General features: G+C 31.4%; 2 protein-coding genes across 10 annotated transcripts; both read left to right on the plus strand.

Moving 5' to 3' along the window:
* Positions 1-304: 304 nt before the first annotated feature.
* LOC131596301 (uncharacterized) lies at positions 305-5,981 on the plus strand. 8 transcript variants are annotated; one of them, XR_009282267.1, is made up of 13 exons: positions 305-440; positions 545-880; positions 1,148-1,225; positions 1,311-1,345; positions 1,666-1,747; positions 1,828-1,863; positions 1,953-2,030; positions 2,294-2,398; positions 3,845-3,900; positions 3,977-4,086; positions 4,297-4,403; positions 5,183-5,279; positions 5,357-5,961. XR_009282267.1 is itself a non-coding variant. In XM_058868912.1 (13 exons), exons 5-12 carry the CDS (start codon positions 1,676-1,678, stop codon positions 5,222-5,224), a joined length of 606 nt encoding a protein of 201 aa, XP_058724895.1. In that variant the 5' UTR covers positions 305-440; positions 545-880; positions 1,148-1,225; positions 1,311-1,345; positions 1,666-1,675; the 3' UTR covers positions 5,225-5,258; positions 5,357-5,981. The 8 variants fall into 8 exon arrangements, 5 of the variants coding, with proteins under 5 accessions (XP_058724895.1, XP_058724894.1, XP_058724893.1 ...); XM_058868912.1 differs by having other exon boundaries at positions 5,183-5,258; positions 5,357-5,981; XR_009282269.1 differs by lacking the exons at positions 4,297-4,403; positions 5,183-5,279; positions 5,357-5,961 and adding exons at positions 2,675-3,062; positions 3,200-3,500 and having other exon boundaries at positions 1,828-1,873; positions 1,943-2,030; positions 3,977-4,059.
* An 11,011-nt stretch (positions 5,982-16,992) lies between these two features.
* Positions 16,993-19,961, plus strand: LOC131600487 (two-component response regulator ARR12-like). Of its 2 annotated transcripts, none has more exons than XM_058872645.1 (7): positions 16,993-17,143; positions 17,287-17,419; positions 17,612-17,764; positions 17,855-18,229; positions 18,320-18,396; positions 18,795-19,625; positions 19,709-19,961. In XM_058872645.1, the coding sequence occupies exons 1-7, from the start codon at positions 17,141-17,143 to the stop codon at positions 19,748-19,750; spliced, it is 1,614 nt and encodes a 537-aa protein (XP_058728628.1). In that variant the 5' UTR covers positions 16,993-17,140; the 3' UTR covers positions 19,751-19,961. The 2 variants fall into 2 exon arrangements, with proteins under 2 accessions (XP_058728628.1, XP_058728627.1); XM_058872644.1 differs by having other exon boundaries at positions 16,996-17,143; positions 17,284-17,419.
* Positions 19,962-21,048: the final 1,087 nt, after the last annotated feature.

Raw genomic sequence — 21,048 nt, forward strand, 5'->3', positions numbered from 1 at the left:
TTTTATGGAAATTTCCATTTCAATTTACATGTTTGAATATTGAAGGTTAGGGCTGGAGTAGAGGTGGCAGTAATCGATGTTGTTATACTTTCGAGTGCCATTGAGGAGGCTTTTTGGTGGTGCTTCAAATACCATTACCACTGATATAACAATTAAGATCTTATATAATTTTTGACATATGCTTATGAAGAATATAATATTTTTATAATAAGTCAGGTTATTATATATGCATATCCCGATTGTTTCTTCAGCTGAATTGGCTTCTAAGTACTATAAAAAAGGATTCAAGACCTTAAAGTTGAAAGTAGGAAAGAATCTGAATGCAGATATAGAAGTGCTTCCAGCCATACGTGTTGCTCACCCTGACTGTCAGTTTATTCTTGATGCTAACGAAGTGTATAACTCCGACGAAGCAGTGGAAGTTCTCGAGAAATTACACAGTTAAGACCCAATGATTGTCGCTGTCGAACTAGAAAATGCACATATGCACCTTTATTGAATTATCTTTGCTAATAGAAACTTTGTTTGTTTTGTTTCATTACAGAAATTGGGTTAACACCTATTTTATTTGAGCAACCAGTTCACAGAGATGATTGGGATGGTCTTGGATATGTGAGTGTAACATAGCAAGAGAAAAATATGGAGTATCTGTTGCAGCTGATGAGAGTTGCAAAAGTTTAGTTGATGTTTACAGAATAGTTGAAGGGAATATTGTAGATGTGATTAACATTAAGCTTGCTAAAGTTGGAGTTATAGGTGCAATGGATATGATTAAAAAAGCAAGTTCAGCAGGATTGCATTTGATGATTGGTGGTATGGTTGAGACAAGACTTGCTATGGGATTTGCTGGTCATCTTGCTGCTGGCCTTGGATGCTTTAAGTAAGTACTATTGTTATTGCATTTGGAAAGTCTGAGCTTTTCTTCTTCTCAGTTCTTGCTGATTTATAGTGTTTTTCTTATGTAGTGTTCATTTACTATTTTACTAAATCATTTCAAGATTACAAACTCTTTTGTAGGTTTATTGACCTAGACACTTCCAAGTCCATTACTCTGTAGCATTTCTGCATTACTTTTGTACCTTTTTATTGTTATTATATTTTTACGATTTTCTAATTCTATTTAAGAACCAGCTCTCTTCTTTCTTAGAGTCATCGGTCTGTGCTGGTAAATCAACAGTTCCCGAAGACCTTCAACTTTCGTCAATGTTTTGCTCTCGGCAACATCGTAAGTCTTACCCATTTCATTTCTTGATCATTATAGTTTCTAATTTATTATATTGGCGGTTATAATTTTGCTTTCGATTTTGTAGAGTGCTGGTAAATCCTAATTGGACATCGAGTTTTGGTAAGTCTGATGTAATATCTATATATTTTGACATTTTTAGATATTACACGAAGCAACATGTTCTGTTATGGATTTGAACATAATAAACCCGACTGTTCTATATAATTATGTTTAAAAAATGACTTTATAGAGGAAGTGGTTCATTCCTCATCCTCATTTTTCAAACTTGCATTATGAGCCTAAATGACAATTTTCCAGACCAATGCAAGGATCAATCTCAAGCAGATTGCGAAAGCATAGTATATTCATAAAGAAATCCAAACAACATCTGAGTTATTCAATATATACTAAATAACTTGAATTTCTACCTGTATGACCAGGGAGGACTTGATGAAATGGTTTCTTTCTATGGAATGTGCACTTTTTCGCTATCGTTTTCGTTTTCTAACTACTGAAGCTCAGGTAGATCTGACTTTATTACATGTATTTTGCACTTCAAGTAAGGTACTAATTTATCATGTGTCTTGCCTATGAGTGTACAGAGGGCAATCATGGACGAATTTGACATAACTTACAAGGTTGTTAACGGTATGGAATTTGAGGTAATGACATGCAATTTGTTTTTAGCGCAATCGTGAAATTTGATGATGATGTTAGTGGAAGGAAGGATGAGATTGCTGCACTGGGAGGGAAAACTGCTACTGGAATTAATGTTTTCAGCGCCTTCGACGATAGACTCAAAGAGGTTTTAGTTTTAGTCCTTTTATTTTTCAATTTATATTATTCTTATAATATTTTAGTTTCAAGAGATGAAGCATCAATTGGGACTTTGGACCATTCCAATTGTTGTGATTTTTAAGGCTTTACATGTTTTTCTGTTTGGGAGTGGAAGACAATTGTAGTATTAGATTTTAGGTTAAATAATTAGATGTGGTGAAGATGAGTTCTCTCATTTATTTGTAAATTTGTCGGGTGTGTAACAGATTGGTTGTTTTGCGGTATGTGTAGATACGAGAGTATAATAGGAAGCATCCGGTTGCACGTGTTGTTGATGCTAATGACGATTCTGAAGCTATTCTTAAAGAGGAACCTCAAATTGAGTTCAGTGGAGAGGTATTGCACTTTCCCTCTCTCTATTTGTGTATGTTTAATCATTGTTGCTTCAGTCAACACGAAAAGACTGTTGATTGCTCTTGCTGAAATTCAACTTTGCCCTAGGCCATGGCATATATGACCCGTCTCTATATTTTTGTTGATCACCGTGTGACAGTTTCGAAAAAGATGTGTTAAGTGTCATGTTTATACCATAGTTCTCTTTTATTATGAGCTGATGGAAAAGTGAACATTCTCAGTAATGAAGGGTTTTTTTTTAAATTATTTTAACTCCAGATGAAGGTTACGGTCAAGAAGCTCAGCTTGTGTTACATTGAAGATCATTAAGCCATTCTTGCAAGAGAAATGCTTAATGGTACAAAATTGAGCATGGATTTCTAGAAATTACATGTGGCATTGTATCATTGAAATCAATGAGTGTGTAGTTGTATTGCTAAATGGTGCAAATTTTTTAGAATAGATATCATAGCAATTACATGTGGCATTTGTACACTGAAATTAATAACGATGGTGTATTCTTAAGAATAAGATATATGAGCAAGAGAAACATTGATGCATTGATGCATCCCCAAGAGCAACATTGATGCATCCCCAAGAGCAACATCCTCTTAAGCAGGACGCAATTTGAGCAAGGAAGGCGATATATGACGGCGGGTTCCAAAATGTATTTTAAATTTGATCTTCTTTCTGATAACTCTATTTTCAAGATGTTGGGGCCTTGAATAATTAGTGTCTATTTGGGTATCTTGAATTCTTATGCCATTGTAATTGAGAGTGATCTTTTAAAATTTTCCCGTGCAGGATCACAGGCTACCACTCCGGCTAGCTAAGAAGTATCTGATTTTATGATACTGGTGCTGCTGATTTTGATTGGGGTGGTTCAGCTGCTGATGGTCTTAGCTTGCAGCTTTGTTTGGATGGTTGCGTATCTATGTCATTTTTGTTGTTGTAGGTACGTCGGCGTGTCCATGTGGGAAATTTTATTGTCTCAATGCTGGTCATGCTCCTGTGTATCTTTTTTATCTAGAGCCAATGATGGAATTTGCGGTGAGCATAATGCGTTTTCATAATTGCATGATGCAGTGCTACTTCAAATGAACTGGTGCAATTCTATACTGTTTTCTTCTCCAAATTTCTTACAATTAAAGACAAACATGCAGTTAATCTCCTTCTGTAGTAGTTATTGTTGTTATTTTTGTGCGGTTTCTATATAATCCTTCTGTAGTTAATTTTTGCTACACTAAGTGCTATAGCACTGCTTAAGCAGCAATTTCACAACAGTTTGCACTTAATTGTGTATGCAAAACATTATCAATTTTTCTAAATTCCACTATGACGACGCTATAGTACATATTATGTTTGCAATGTATCAAAATGATAATTATCGACGGCGCTGTTCCGCCTTCACTCGCTGAAAAGACTAACGTTGACTTGATATTTTACAAGCTGTCGATGATATTCAATCGAAGTTCTCTTACAATGGGAAGTCCTGACATAAAGCAGTAAGTGTTGTTTTTTCTCTTTCTTTTTTTTTTTAGTAAAAGCATGCGATGTTTCAACAATAGGGTTAAAATGCAGGTATTTGAATACTCGTGATCCAAGAGGGACAGATTGGCTACAAGCCGAATGTGATGTTTCAATTCGTGGAGGATGGTTTTGGCATAAATCAGAATCACCAAAAAAACTAAGTGAGCTAATTGATATTTATTACACATCAGTTGGTCGAAATTGCGTGTTAATTCTTAAGTAGATCTTTCCCTAATACCTATGGGCAACCTTTGGCTCATTTGTTGTTTTTGTTGATGATGTTTTCTATACGTTGTTGTGAATATGTTTGATTTGTTTTGTGTGATTTGAGTCAAACAAATTATGATGTTGTTGTTGGTGTGGTGATGCAGGGTTGGAATTGTTTATTATGGTAGACAATCTCCTGGTGGACACAATGTTATTTGGGGTCTTCACTCTGCTCTCAATATTCACAACTCTAAGAGTGTGTTTGGATGAGGTAATTAGAAATTTTAAAGTAATTTAAAATTCAAAGCAATTCAAATGATTCAATTCAAATCCATTCATTTTTAAATTGTTTTGTTTGGATGGAGTATTAAGATAATTCATTGTTAGATTTTTGGTGTCCTTTTGTATAAAATTTAAATTTTTTGGACCAAATTAAAAAATGAAAAAGTAGGGACTAATTTGTAATTTTTAAAAATTTGAAGGACCAAAGTGTAAAATTTAAAAGTTATTAAGGACCAATTTGCAATTTTTTAAAAAATTTTGGGGTCAATTTTATAATTTTGAAAAATATGAGGACCAATTTGTAAATTTTGAAGAAATAATGATAACAAATACATTCTATGGAACATAAGAGGAATTTCAAATTCTTTGGTTTTTGGTGTCATTTCAAAATGATTAAATTTAACTTAAATGAAATACTCCATAAATTTCCATCATTTTAACAATTCTTCATTTTTGTATCCAAACAATGGATTTTGGTCAAATCATTTTAAATTCCCTCAAAACATTACTTTCCCTCATTAAAATGTTCCATCCAAACACACTCTAAGAGTGTTTTGCTTGGATTTCTTGGTAATTTGCACTACTGGTCTTAATTTTTGGTTTTTCTGTCATAACTTTGATTTTTGATTACTTCTGATTGAAATTGTATCTTTTTTTTTTTGTCTGTGCTATTGTTTCACAGTTTATTATATTGTTGTCCATGAAATAGAGATATTTGATAGAAAACTGAGTAACTAGGTCTGCATATTCTGTTTCTCCTTTTTTCAGGTGGTTCAGAAGGTTTATTTGCCCAAAAAACATTGGAGATAACTGACAGTGTTCTCACCACATAAAAAAATCAAGGGTGGCTTAGGAAAATGAAGCAGTTGTTCTGATTAACCAATCATTTGTCATAGATTTTTTTAACCTTTTATTATTGGACTTAAGTTGTTTCTTTATTAGGTGGCTATGATTTTCTTGGGCGTACAAAAGATCAAATTAAGACCACTAAACAAGTCAATGTCGCACTTGCTGCATGCAACAAGAAGCAATTGGATTTTGGCCAAAGGATCAAGAGCTATGAAATTTATGTGGATGGTAAGTTAATAATTCAAGTTATAACAGTTGGTGTCAAGAGGCTTCATAGGCTGGATGGAGATATTGTGCATGCTCATGTTATGAGGATTAGATTCATAGAGGCTAGAGGAGTTCCTCTTATTTCTTCTATTGGTTTGTATTTTGATTCTTTTTGGTATTCAAGGTTTACCGCGACATGATAGTAGCAATTGCTTCATCAAAAGCATTGGAAAATTGTGCTACTTCTCTTATACTATTCTAATATTTAAATATTAAAAAAAATTAGATTTCAAAATGCATTGGTAATTTCTCTTATACTGTTCCATCTTTGTTGCAATATGTTTAATATTCCAGTGACACGATACAATACATCCATTTAAATAATGCTTTTCTTTCAAAACAAAAAATAAATTTGAAGAAAAAATTGTATTTATTCTTTGTGACTCATCACCACCTCTTTAAGTATATTAAAAACTTAATAGAAAATGTGAGGGATGCCACTGCACCCTCGGGCTCTTCTTAAAAAAAGTAAATGAAATTAAAAAAAGTAAATAAAATAACTGTTCCATAATATATGTGTGGCAGTTTTTTTTTTTTTAAATTTATTTATTAATGAGCTATAAATCTTTAATCGATTTCAACTTGCTTAGAATTTTTTTTAAAAAAAAAATTAATGCAATAACTGCTTCATAATTGAATAATTACATTTGTCAGTTTTATTATTTTTTAAGAATATTATTGAGAATAAAATAGGCCAGCCCAAAACATTAACTGGAACATAAAGTTACAGATCAAAATATTGAATATTAACGGAAACATGAAGTTATTGCTTAAAGTATGAATATTAACAGGAACATAAAGTTAATTAACGGAAACATGAAATTACTGCTCAAAGTATTGAATATTAACGGGAACATAAAGTTATTAATTAAAATATTGAATATTAACGGGAACATGAAGTTATTGATCAAACTATTGAATATTAACAGAAACATGCAGTTACTAATCAAAATATTGAATATTAACGGAAACATGAACTTATTGATAAAAATATTTAATATTAACAAATATTAAATTACTGATCAAAATAAACTCAAAATAAATAACCCAGTCCTATTCACTATTACTTCACAATAACTTTACCTGTCACTATCCGACGAAATAGTTATGTATGACTGCATATCAACGCTTTCATCAACACCACCAGAAGAAGATCCCACATACTTACCCTTCCCTTTGTCACACCTTCCACCTTCACTATTATATATATATATATATATATATATATATATATATATATATATATATATATATATATATATATATATATATATATATATATATACACCATTTTTCTTTATCATAACCTCTAACCTAACTTATAATATTTTCCTAACATTTATCATTTCCCTAAACCCAAATGCGCGGAAACGACGGGTACCCGTGCAAACGCACGGGTAAGACACTAGTAATTTATAAATAACACTTTCTTAGATGGTGATCATTAAATGTTCATGTTTTATTTTAAAGCTCAACTCTTGAAGCATTATCTTAAAACAATGTATTCTTTTGACTGGTAAAGAGTAAGTCATGTGGCTTAAAAAAGCTAGGAATCTTGAGATTTTGTGTCGCAATGAATCTTAAAAATATGCTTATCATATTAACTAGAGGTTATAAACTTCTTTGAATATTAGTAGAGGGACAATGATTGTGATTATGATAATCATAAATGAGCTCATAGTATCTACGTACTGCATCATGATCTTCCAGCATGTGATTTGAAGAGCTAACTCCAACCAAGTAACTTTCACATCTCAGTTTTTTTAATTAGTATTTTTGTCTTTGTTTCTTGAATATGTTTGCCAATTCCATCTAAGGAATCCAATTATATATTGTTCATATCAATATGTAGATGGATTAATATTATTTACTAATAAAAAAAACTCTAAGTATGGGTCAATATGATAGAAACATTTCATATAAACATACTCTAATGATTCAACTTTTGTAATCATATGATGTGAAGCTTTCTCCACTCCAAAGGGCGCAGTCAACGTATAGTGGGCATTTAACTAAAAGAGTTGTTTGGATAATTAACACTCCCTACTTAAGTGCTTTTCTATACGTTTCGATGTCCAATAGGTCAATGTTAATTGGCTTTTTACAATGCATGGAACATATGTATTTTTCACGTGGAGAAATTATAACCTGAAACTTATTCAAAACTCTAATTACATATTGTGATATTAAAATTAGTAGAAAACATCGCATGTCTCTCCAAATAAGCCTTCTAGGTTAGAACAACTCATTGTAGCATGTCTCTCCAAATAAGCCTTCTAGGTTAGAACAACTCATTGTCAACCCTAGGGTTGTAAGTTTGTAACACCTAAACTATACCATTTGTGTACAAGTCTTATATATAAAGGGTTGTAAGTTTATAACACCTAAACTATACCATTTATTTTAAAATATTTCATATATAAAAGTTGTTAAATTACTTTACAATTTTAAGTTTTAACGTCAAAATTGAGGATTTTATATATAAAAGTTATTAATTGACTTTATAATTTTAATGTTAAAACTGAGGCTAACTTTGTAATTTTATAATATCATTTAATTATTAATTTAATATTATTTATTCCATTAACTAACCTCTTCGTCTTCCATTTACTTATTAAAAAAAAATTATTTATTTAATAAAAGCTCACTTCTTTTAGTAATTTTTTATATTTATCATACATTATTTTATTATTTTGTAGTAATTTTAATTATTTATTAAAAAAAAAATTTATCCTACTAACTTTTAATTTTTTTTTTTAAACTTAAATACAGTTTTGATCCCCCTATTTACATTATTTTGAATTTTTGATCCCCCGTTTACAAAATTCGGCTTTCTAGTCCCCAAATTTACTATTTTTGGGCAATTTTTTAGTCTCCCACCAGAATTGCATATGTGACATATTGTAATGCTGACCTACTTCAATGACCTTGGTGCCACGTAATATAAATATTTTATGTAATTATTTATAATTAAAAAATAATTTCTGAAAATCAAATTTCTAAAAAATAAATTTTGAAAACGTTTTATAAGCCTCTCCTACCCTAATCCTTTCTTGTACTCACCTTCTAAACCCAGAACTGCAAAGATCTTCTTCTTCCTTCAGCACCCTTCCTCAAATTCGGTCAATCATCTTCATTCTCCAGCTTTGTTCTATCATCTTCGTTCGTCCACTTCGTTATAAGATCTTCGTTCTACCATGTCTCGGTATTCTGAAGCAAGCAGTCGAACAAAATCTCCCTCCGTCGGTGACAAATGTAGATGTGGTCTCGATGCACCGTTGATGACATCATGGACTGATGCTAACTCGAGACGTCGTTTTTACGGGTGTGGGATTACAAGGTTATAAGCTATAATTTTCTTCTATAATTTTCATCTGTTATCATTGAGAATTACTGTAAATTCCATCTGTAAATATCTACAGATTCTGGGGTACAAGAAATGCAATCATTTTGTTTAGTATGATGAAGATATGAGCCCTAGAGCAAAAGACATTTGTAACGAAGTAGGATGTCAAATGTTGTTCAATGTTTAGGGCTTAGGATTTGTATCAATTTGTTCAATGAGAATATCAGCTGAGGATTGGTAGTATCACTAGTGGTAGGATTCGTAATGAAGTAGGATGTAAAATGTTGTTCAATGTTTAATGTTGTCAAATGTTCCAAATGTATCAGTTTATTTATCAATGAGAATGTCAGTTTTTATCAATGAGAATATCAGTTTGTTTATCAATCGTGTAATTGTTACAAATAGGTCATTGTTCATCATAGAAGATATATCATTATAGGTCATTGTTAATATGTCCATTACAGACCAAATCAATATATGTTAATTACAAGTCATTGTCAAGTTACAGACCTATATAATTCAGTACAGTTTATTGTTAACTTACATGACAGCACAAGTTACATATAATTGTTAACTTACATGATAGTATAACTTACAAACCTATATAATTCAGTTCAGGTCATTGTTAACTTACATGACAATATAATGCTTTCATGACAAAATGTACCAAAGGCTAATGATCCACAACTGCAACTTTCAAGACCAATTGTGGCCTTTGTGGCCTTTACATGACAATATAATGCTTACATGACAGTATACTAATTAATTTCTTTATGTTCAATTAATTATTATTATTATTATTTTATTTCATTTTATTTTTTGAATTTTTAAATATTTTAAAAGCAACTTTATTCCACTAACTTCTTTTTTTGATTTTTCTTAACCCACGTTTTTGAATTAACTACCTTTTCTTCTATTATTCAAAATGTACCTTTTTAAATTATTAACGGTTAATTTTCTTAGTAAGAACAACACTAGCTAGAGTTACCATTCCTAAGCCTTCTCTTAATTTGACAAACAAATCAAGCTTTAATAACTTAGTAAATATGTCAATCAATTGGTCTTGAAAGCTGCAGTATTTCATCTAAATGGTTCTATCCTTAACAAGATCTCTTAGAAATTGAAACCTCGTATCTATGTGCTTGCACCTACCATGCATGATAGGATTCTTCGACAGTTTGATGGATGAAGTGTGGTCACAAAATATGATCGACCCTCCTTGTTTCTGAGGTACTTTTAAGTGAGCTAGAGTCTTTCTTGACCACACTCCTTGACCGGCACATCAGGAAACAACTATAAACTCTGCTCTATTTGTTGATAAATTGACAATTGGTTGCTTCTTTAATGACCATGAAACTAATCATGAGCCTATCTTGAGTTTGTCCATCTCAACAACATATAATCTCTATATCCAACATATAATCTGAGTTTGTCCATCCCAACAACTGCAAGTTGTTCTTTTCTTTATGTTTGAACCAGATTCCAAAATCGAGGGTGCCTTGTAGATACCTCATGATTCTCTTGACTGCACCAACATGCATTTTTGTGGGTATTTCCATGTATCTGGCCACTAGGCACACGGAGAATTCAATGTCAGGTCTTGTTGCCAATATATACATCAAGCTTCCTACCATTTGTTTGAAGGTAGTGGCATCTTCAGCTTTACCTTTTTCATCTTTCACCAATTTACAACCAGCACTACTACATATTTAATATATAATAGCGCTTATTAGTAAAACGTTATTAAATATATTATTCGAAGACTAATAATAGCGCTTTTGAATCGGGCGCTATTATTTAAAAGCCTGTTGTAATCCCCGATCAGATTTAAAGCTTGATCCCTGGGAAGTGGAGATCGCTTTAGGTTGAATACGTGAAGTCGAAGAAACCTTGTTTGTTACCTTTTCTAGGTGGAATACTTGGTTAAAGAAGAAAATAAGCCCCGTTCCAAGTAGAAGGCCAAAAGTCATGTGAGGTTTATTACTCTTTCCAAGTGGATACCGCCTCAGGTTGAAGACTATAAGTCGAAGAAAGCTTGTTTGTTACCCTTTACAGATGGAATATTTGGTCAAAAAAGAAACTGAGACCCGTTTTAGGTAGAAGATCAGAAGTTATGGAAGTTTGTTACCCTTTCCAAGTGGAATACTTAGTCAAAGAAGGAGCTGAGCCCCATTCCATGTGGAAGACTGGAAGTTATGGGAAGCTTGTTATCAATTCAAATCCTACCACTACCTTCAACTATGAGTTGGTAGTATACAATCAACTATAAGTGTTATTTTCCTATTTAATGCTTTCAATTATGAGTTGGTAGTATATCCATATCTTGTTTTCTCCCTTCAACTATGAGTCGGTAGTATTTCTCTTTCCCAACTGACTATTTTGGGTTTATTCTCCAGTTGGATCAGTGTTTTTTCCCTGCATTTCCCTTAGTGGAGTCTTCCATCATGGAGTGATATCTCTTTTATCTCCGGCTTTGAGAGATATATATGGTCTGCTTTCTGTCCAATTAATCAATCCTAAAAATTCAACCATCTTTGGTGGCTCAATCTCTCGTGCCAAGTTGACTCAGATTGCTCAATCTCTTGGTTCTTGTGTTGGTCCTTTTCCCTTCATGTGAGTTTAATCAAAAATATGGAAAAAGACATGAGAAACTTTTTATGGATTGGTGACCTCAACAATAGGAAGTTGGTAACTGTTTCATAAAGCACTATTTGTACCCCTATTATAGAATGGGGGTCTCGAGCTAAGGTCTATTACAAAGGTCATTGAAGCCTCTTGCCTGAAACTACTATGGGATGTTATGCACTATGACTCATAGCGGGCTCTGTTTCTTAAAACAAGAGTGGTTAGAGGCACCAGTTTCATAAAACACCATATATTTCCTCTATATGGTGCGACATCTGAGACAAAGTTTCCCTGCTCACAAATAATTCTTCTTGGCTGCTTTGTGATGGTAGATCTAAAAATTCTTGGCTCCATGATTGGAGTGGTGTCCCTCTAGTAAACCTGCTTAATATTCCTACTCGTCTCCACCAAAACCTCAAGTTAATTGTTAATGATTTCATTGCCCACTCTCAATGGCACATCCCTTTGGTTCTGCAAGAAATATATCCTAACATGTTGAGACACATTCTGCAAGTTGATATTCCTTTGGAGAAAATTAATGACCAACTCATTTGGAAGCATTCCAACTAAGGTATGCTTTCCCTCAAACATGCCCATCTCTTCTATGCTCCTACCTCAAGTTCTAAAGCTTGGCCTAAACTTGTTTGGAACCTTGCAATCCCGCTACCAAATATTTTATGCTATGGAGGCTAATCCACAACAAAATGCCTACTCACATAAGCCTGCAGAAAAGAGGTTGCAGCCTCCAATTTATATGCAGTCTTTGATTCAATCAGGAATAGTATATTGAACATCTTTTCCTTAGATGCAGCTTTTCTAGAGGCATTTGAATATGGTTTTAGGAAGTTGTCAAGCATAACATTGATTTTACCTCATTCACTTCCATCTTTGATGTTTGTAATAAGAGTTGGAGCCTTTAGTGCAAGATAGTAATATACTCTACAATAGTCAACATATTCAATTGCATTTGGATCACTAGAAACAATTATAGATTTAAGAACATTAAGACCAACTCCCATAATGTTATGTTCTCTATTATTGCGAATGTGCAGTTATCAGGCAATCACACTAAAGTCACTGTCTCTTCTATGCAAGATTTTGTGATCCTCAAGACCTTCAATGTCACAACTCATCATCCAAATGCTCCTAGAATCTCGGTGGTTATCTGGCATTCCCCTATGGTTGGATGGATAAAATGTAATACTAATGGCTCTTCTTTGGGGAGCCCTAGCCTCTCTGCACGTGGTGGCCTTTTTAGAAACAATTTTGATGAGTGTAAGGGTTATTTCGCACTCAACCTAGGTATTTCCAACTCTCTTTATGTAGAGACCATGGGAGTCATCATGGAAGTAGAGATAGTCTTTAACAAGAACTAACATCATCTGTAGATAGAATGTGACTTTATGTTAGTTACCCTTGCTTTAATTACCCTAACATCATTCCTACTAACCATAGAAACATATGGAACAATTTCTTAGTCAAGCTTAGATCCATGAATTTTTTTATTTCTCATATTTACATATAAGGAAACCACTTTACAGACACTCTTACGAATGAAGATTTATCTTTGTCTGACTTTACTTGGTGGATTTCAACCCAATTGTAATTAGAGAGGGTCTAGTCAAGATTAGGCTTGGACTCCCTTACTATAGGTTTTTCTAGTTTCCGTAAGGGTTTGACTCCCCCATTGCCTTTGTATTTCTCTCGTATTTATATTCGTTTTTTTGGGTTTCCTTTTCATAAGCACACCAGCTTAAAAAATAGTTTTAAAACAACAACTAAACGTGACTTGTAAAACACTATTAATATTAAAGCCATTAAATGACTTTTTAAATAGTTCAAATGTAGGTATGACAACTGAGTGGAGGCCCGATTTTCAGCATTATCAGTCTCTTCATCCTCTCTATATCACCTTTGTTCCCGCCTCTATATACCTCCCCCGTCCCAAATTTATTGGAGATGATTATCAAACATTTGTTGTCGCCTTCAATAGGTGACAATTTTTCCCGTCTCACCCCCAAAAATAATAATTTTTCATAAAAATAAAACATGTTTACTTATTTTCGAACTTCATATTTAACTTTTTCAATCACATACAAAATTAAATATTAAATCATACAACTTATAAATACAAGAGTAATCATACAACATAAACTAATCATACAACTTATTTTTTAAAAATTAAAATTTTAAATATTAAATTATCAAAACAACGTACTATTTTAATAAGGGTAAGTGTGAAATAAATATAATGATAACTTATTTCTTGCACCCGTCTCCAAATAATTGATTTTTATTCATTAAATTCTAAATAATTTATGGATTCTAATTTTGTTGCCTTAGTTATTCAAATGATCTATACATTAAAAATGAGATTAATACGGATTGTTAGTTGTTTTAGTGATGATTGATGCTGAATTTCATATGGATGACTATAGTTTCATTCCCCGCAACTACAATCAAGAGAGGGCAAGAATCATTTGATGTCATAACTGACTCCATAACCAAATTAGACTGTCCAGTGGACCGGATTCTGATGGTAAAAAAATTTGAGATTAGTTTTCATGTCCGATTTGTATAAGAAAAAGAAAAATGCTAACGAACGTCCTTGAGACACACTCGTTAAGAGATTAAAAAGGTAAGTTGAACATTGTTTAATAGATTAAAAAGATAAGTTTTTTTTTACCTAAAATATGTGTATTCTATGTATTGAAAATATAAATAATTAATTTTTCTAAAGAATAATGTGTATTCAATGCATTGAATTTAGAATATTTTCATTATTTTGAATGCTTAACAAATATTCTGGGGCACTAACCAATCGTTATTCGTTAGTTGGTCTAGTGGTGATTCTAGACTTGGTAGGGAGAACCACGGTTCGATCCCCCGCAACTACGATCAGGAGGGGGTTGGAACCACTTGATGTCAGAACTGATCCCCGAACCAGACTAAACCAAACAAAAATAAAATGTTCCGCTAAATCAATTCAATTGATAGTTGTACAAAAATATTAGAGTGCAGGATTATAGATTCGAAGAATAACCATGAGATATTCACACACAGAATTATGAATAATAGAGTTCGAATTATTTCATCTAATCTAATAAATATCGCTTTTTTTCATTTGAATTATAATTTGCAGCCAAAATAAATTTACTTTAAGTCAAACCATTTTATTCATCTAGCGTTCACTGATATTATAAATCAAACAAGTCTATCCTTAAAAAAAAAAAAAAAACTCAAATTCAAATCCTACACTGCTACACAACCTTAAAACTCTTCAATATTGCCTTTAAACTCTAGATACCTAACGGCAATCAAATCAATAATATTGTTAACCACTCTCATCTAATAATGTCACAATTTAATAATTACAAATTCGTGTATTGCCACTCATTTTTTAGGTTGTATATTGATAGTGTTTTAACATTTAATAAAAAAAAAAATTTTGATCATTTTGACATGTTACATTGATGTGTAAACAATTTTTAATTTTTTATAGTAAAAACATATTATAACATATATAAAATCTCATATAAATTATAAGAATTAAAAATTAGAATCCCATATAAATTAAAAATATATCTTAAATATTTATAAGATTCCATATAAATTTAAAATATCTCTTAAATATTTACAGGATTCTGTATAAATTAAAAATATATCTTAAATATTTAAAAATCCAATATAATATAAATATCTATATTCTTCAAATAAAAAATCTCTTAAATATTTATAGGATTCTGTATAATTTAAAAATAATATCTTAAATATTTATAAATCCATTATAATATAAATATCTATATTCTTCAAATAAAAAATATATAAGATATCGTATAAATTATCTATTACTATATATAATGGCAAAATATGGTTTTGATGTAGCCTATTTTTATTCCAATTATATTATTTTTATTTTTTGTTTTTATCTTCAATTTCTTTTTTACTATATGTTATATGGTGGTTTTTATATTGCTTTCATTCTATTTTTTTTTTATTTTATAAATAATTAAAATAAAAAATAAACATATACAAAATATTGTTTATATTTTCACCCGCTTGCATTAAAGAAAACAGACAGACGGGCACTTGAGTGCTCGTCCACGTGTAAAATTTAGACAGTTAATCAATCACAATTATGTATTTAATTAAATCATTCTTTTATTTTTTTTTAATTTAATGATATGACAGATTGATAGTTTTTTATTGGATGGCAGTATAAAACTATTTTACACTGTCAGTGTATATCCATTAAATCCTTAGCAAAACCAAATAATATCATAATATTAAAATAATACAGATTATATATATATATATATATATATATATATATATATATATATATATATATATATATATATATATATATATATATAGGGCATATCATATGAGAATGACATATTTATATGAGAATGTGAGAATGAATCTGAACCATTGGATTTTAAAATAAATGGTGGAGATTATATATGAATCTTTTTTTTTTCTCTCTCATGCATCTTGAAATAAATGAAGTAGGAGAAAAAAAAGATTCATATATAATCTCCACCATTTATTTTAAAATCCAATGGTTCAGATTCATTATCACATTCTCATATAAATATGTCATTCTCATATGATATGCCCTATATATATATATATATATATATATATATATATATATATATATATATATATATATATATATATATATATATATATATATATATATATATATATATATATATATATATATATATATATATATATATTATAAAATTATCTCAAACATCTATAAACATAGTTTAATATACTCATGAATATCCTTCAAATATGATAAGTATAGACTTTCGTATAAATTATATTCTTAAAATTAAAACATTTATCATAGAAAAACATTATAAAACTATTGTTACAATCATTGAAATACATTCCATTTTTAGGCAAATCTTATGCAAATTAGTTCAGACAATGTTCCTTAGCAAAATTACATCGATATCCCATTTTGGAAAAACAAAAGAAAATGCATTGATCTAGGTGAAAAAAAATATTTTCTTTCTTCTTCAAGATGATTTGATTTCCTTACTTTCTCAAATAATTAAATCATAAATGCACAATTTAAAGGATTTAGTTATTGCCATTCAAGAAAATAGAAAATCAACACTAAATTAAGTGTATCAACAAAGTAAAATAAAATCACAAATAAAATATTTTTCCAAGTAACTTGATTTTTTTTACAACACTTAAATTTGATTTGTGATTTAATTAATAAATTTATTTATAATTTAAATAAAATATAGTATATTTATATATTAATTAACAAATCAAATATAAATTTTTTAGATTTATCTTCAAATATTTGAAATATTTATGGCAAGAATCAAGAAAGTAGAAACATTTTTTTCAAAAAAATCAAGAATCAAGAAACATTAATAGAAAGATACTATTTTTCAAACAAAAAACCAAGTTTAAGGTAACAGAATCAGTGACACTATCAAAACATTAACATCGTATAAAAATTTCAACTTTCTTCGAAATTTTTTGAATTTATGATTCTTGTTCTCTTTTGTTGGTATCTAACAAGAAAGGAAAGTTTATAATCACTACAATCCATCTTGGGTCACACGTTGTCTCAATCATCCCTTTTATCTCTCCATTGTTTCATGGTAACTTTTATATATATAGTTCAAGATTCTCTAACTTTTCTCAATCCTTATTGTCTTTGTCTTGTCAACAAAAAATCTTCCTTAAAAATCACTTTTTTTGGTTCTGTTGCATAGATTCTGATTTTGGATTTTTGGATTAGCAGAAAATGACTTTGGTGGGGGATGAACATAAGAAGAATGAAAAGTTTCCTATTGGAATGAGAGTTCTTGCTGTTGATGATGACAGAACATGTCTCATGATTTTGAAGAAACTTCTCCTTAAGTGTCAATATCATGGTATTGTTTAGATTTGATTAAATCATATTTCAGATTTTTATTTTGATTTTGATCTATCACATGATTTGGTTTTTAAAGTTTGTGATTTTTTTAAAATTTCTTTTCTGTGATCTTCTGTTATTTCATAGATTTTATTATATGTTACTATGATATGTTACTGATAGTATCTGTATGGTTGTGAATTTTTTGCAGTAACTACGGCTGAAAATGCGATAGACGCGCTGAATTTGTTGAGAGAAAACAAAAAGAATTTCGACTTAGTAATCAGTAATGTTCATATGCCAGATATGGATGGATTTAAGCTTCTTGAGCTTATTGGACTTGAGATGGATTTACCTGTCATAAGTATGCAAATTCTTCGATCTTATGTTATTGATCGAATTAATCGGATTTGACTTTAGAGTGACGCTAATGTTAAATGTGTTTTGGTTTCAGTGTTTTCTGCGAATGATGATCCGAAGATGGTGATGAAAGGGATTACTCATGGTGCTTGTGATTATCTGCTGAAACCTGTTAGATTGAAAGAGGTGCAAATTATTTGGCAGCATGTGATTAGGAAGAAGAAAAGTAAAAGAAGCAATTCGGATAGCGTAAATGGAGTAGATTCGGCTGTGACAGGAAGTTCGGATAAAAATGTAAGGCCGCCTAGAAAAAGAAAGGATAAGAAGGAAGAGGAGGAGGAGGAGGAGGAGAATGAAGATGATGATGATGACGATGAGGATCCATCGGCGCAGAAGAAGGCTCGAGTTGTTTGGGATGCTGAATTGCACCGCATGTTTGTTTCAGCTGTTAATCAATTAGGCATCGACAGTATGTTCTTCCCTCTTATGTTCTACCTATTCTATGAATTTTTTCGATATTGCACCATTTTTCTAAAGGTAGTTGTTATTTTGCTCGCAGAGGCTGTGCCGAAAAAGATTCTTGATTTGATGAATGTTGAAAAGCTTACAAGGGAGAATGTGGCCAGCCATCTCCAGGTACTTTTTCTTATCTGATATGAGAGAGTCATTCGAGAGAGTCGCACAGTTAAATGTAACCAAATGTGTCAGTGTCATATTTGTGTCATGCACACTAACACATACACTATATACGGGACACATACACTTGAATATAACCACATGTGTCAGTGTCATATCAATGTCAAGCTCACTCACACAGACACCAGATACGAGACAAACACTTGAATGTAACCACATGTGTCTTATCAGTGACACACAAACATAAACACCTAATACGAGACACACTTGAATGTAACCTCATGTATCGGCGTCATATCAGTCAGACACATTGAGACAGACATTAGATACGCGTTCAACTTGAAGTGTGTGTACAACATTATTCGAGGAAACCTTATGAGTCTTTGAAATTTGTGCAGAAATATAGACTCTATCTGAAAAAAATTAGTTGCGAGGAAAACCAACAAGCTAATATGGCAGCAGCCTTAGGAGGTTCTGCAGATACATCCTATTTCAGAATGAATTCTCTCAATGGAGTTGGAGGACATTTGCCAACAATGAACGGCGGCTCTACGCAGTTTCACAACAATCCTTTCAGACCCTTTCAATCTAATGGTATGAGTAACAACAGACTGAACACACCTGCTAATGTCAATAGTCACGGATCATACCAACCGGCCATAACTCGCGCCAATCCAAACGATATTCAAAGAACTCCAATTCCTCCTGTAGGGCTTGATCAATTGCAACACAATAGAGGTATTAACATTAGTCCTATTAACAACATAACCATTAAATTTCCAGATTATAGACCAAAAGTACCTTCTTCGGTTTTGGATATCTCAAACAATCCAATGATGATGGAATCAAACTCTTTTTCTTTCCCTTCACTTGAGAAAAGAAGATTCAATGATGTTTGGTCAAGCAATATGCAATTACCTGGAGTTACTAGTAATGCGCCATTTCAAGGTTGGGATAATAACCATAATAACAATAATCATGAAGGAAATTACCATTCTAATCATGTGATTGGTTCTTCTGTGATTCCTGCTGTTGAACAAGAAGAAAACTTGGACTACAATTATTGTGATTCCTTACATATGAGAGATAATCGCATCCCGGATTTACCTGAAGGGTCGTCGATGAGAGAACATCAAGTATATATGATGAACCAGCTGAAGTCACAAAACAATGGAATCTCTAAGAATATTGGTTCACTCGAAGACGTCGTCAATGACATGGTTAAACAGGTAATGAAATTTATGCAATGTCATAAAGTTCTTATCTGAGTTTTTCTCTATTGCTTACTGATAACTAATTTTTTCTGATGCAGAAACAATTATATGCCAAGTTCTCTGGTGGGACATCAATGTGACAACAAGATTGTTGATGAATTTTTTAGAGTGCCAGCAAGATTTTTAATTTCCAGCAAGAGTTGTTTTTTTCCTTCAAAATCTGTGAAAACATGTTGTTGTTCACTTGCTTAATAGCAGTTTTTGGAGTTGATACATTTTTCTTGTTTTGTGCAGACATGTTTTTTTGTTTTGTTTTCTTGCTGCAAATGACAATAAATATTGGCCTATGAACATCATTTGTTTATTGTTTTGTTTTAGCTTGTGGTCCTTCAAATGATTCAAGGTAGTCTATCAATTATGTCTTTCATGGTTTGCATGTTCCAATTCTTCTATTGACATCACAATGAAAGCAAGAACATAAACATAACTGGTCATGCTGCTCTACTATAATGGTTTTATAAAAAAGATGTAGAAAACAATTATTTAAATAAATATATAATATAATGAGAAAAGATTATTTTTCATTGATCAATATAGGAGCTATATATACACCAGGTAGTTGTTACTTGTTAAGTAAGTAACTACTTCACTTAACAAAATGTGGTAGCATCTACCTTGTATTCCTTCTTTTCATCTGAGTCCACTAGTTTTAGATTGGTGTCAGCTGGTATGAAAACAATATTTCACTCCAACATGTTGAATTTTGCCAATATTTCACTTGCATATTTTGCTTGATGCAAGACCATTCCTCCTGAGGTTGATAAGAATTCCATGCCAAGAAAATAGGTTAGCTTGCCTCGATCATTCATATCAAAAACGTGTTTTACCTTGTGATTTATATCGATCTAGACATCAAGAACAGAATTTAAAACTAATTCTTATGAGTCAAATATGTCATTGACTCGCATCCGTTAAACCCACACAAGAATTCAATTAGAGAATGAAAGCGGAAGCGTACCTGAGTTGGCATTTGAAATTGTTGAAAATTTGCGGGTATGTGATCTTTTGATTTGTATCGTTCTTAGGGTTTCTTAAATCTCTTCTGATGGGGATGAAGAGAGAATTCTAATAAACCGTGTATTTCGATCGCTTTACAAATAGGGACCGTAACCCATATAAATAACCTTAAGATTTTTTTCTTAGTTTTCAATATTCTAATTTGACCCCTCGTCAAATTAGATATTGACTTATGGTATCTACACAATAATTTTACCTTTCATAAAATATATGCTTTTATCCACAAACCTAATATTAATTAGACTAATATAGTCTTGGCAAATTAAATATGTCTCTAACACATGTAATATTACATTAGTGATCCAAAAATTCTAACATCTTAAATCATTTGTTGCTTTTACTATTGAGTTAGGAAAGTTTG

This window comes from Vicia villosa, linkage group LG4 (genome assembly GCF_029867415.1).
Source record: "Vicia villosa cultivar HV-30 ecotype Madison, WI linkage group LG4, Vvil1.0, whole genome shotgun sequence".
NCBI lineage: Eukaryota > Viridiplantae > Streptophyta > Magnoliopsida > Fabales > Fabaceae > Vicia > Vicia villosa.

What these genes read in the sequence shown, in the direction of transcription:
- LOC131600487 (XM_058872644.1), top strand. An exon ending in TAATCAATTAGGCATCGACA is followed by an intron (nt 18,230 to 18,319) that starts GTATGTTCTTCC and finishes TTTTGCTCGCAG; the next exon opens with AGGCTGTGCCGAAAAAGATT. An exon ending in ATGTGGCCAGCCATCTCCAG is followed by an intron (nt 18,397 to 18,794) that starts GTACTTTTTCTT and finishes AAATTTGTGCAG; the next exon opens with AAATATAGACTCTATCTGAA.
- LOC131596301 (XM_058868912.1), top strand. Translation starts at nt 1,676, where the DNA reads ATGAAATGGTTTCTTTCTATGGAATGTGCACTTTTTCGCTATCGTTTT. An exon ending in AGAATCACCAAAAAAACTAA is followed by an intron (nt 4,087 to 4,296) that starts GTGAGCTAATTG and finishes GTGGTGATGCAG; the next exon opens with GGTTGGAATTGTTTATTATG. An exon ending in TAAGAGTGTGTTTGGATGAG is followed by an intron (nt 4,404 to 5,182) that starts GTAATTAGAAAT and finishes TCCTTTTTTCAG; the next exon opens with GTGGTTCAGAAGGTTTATTT.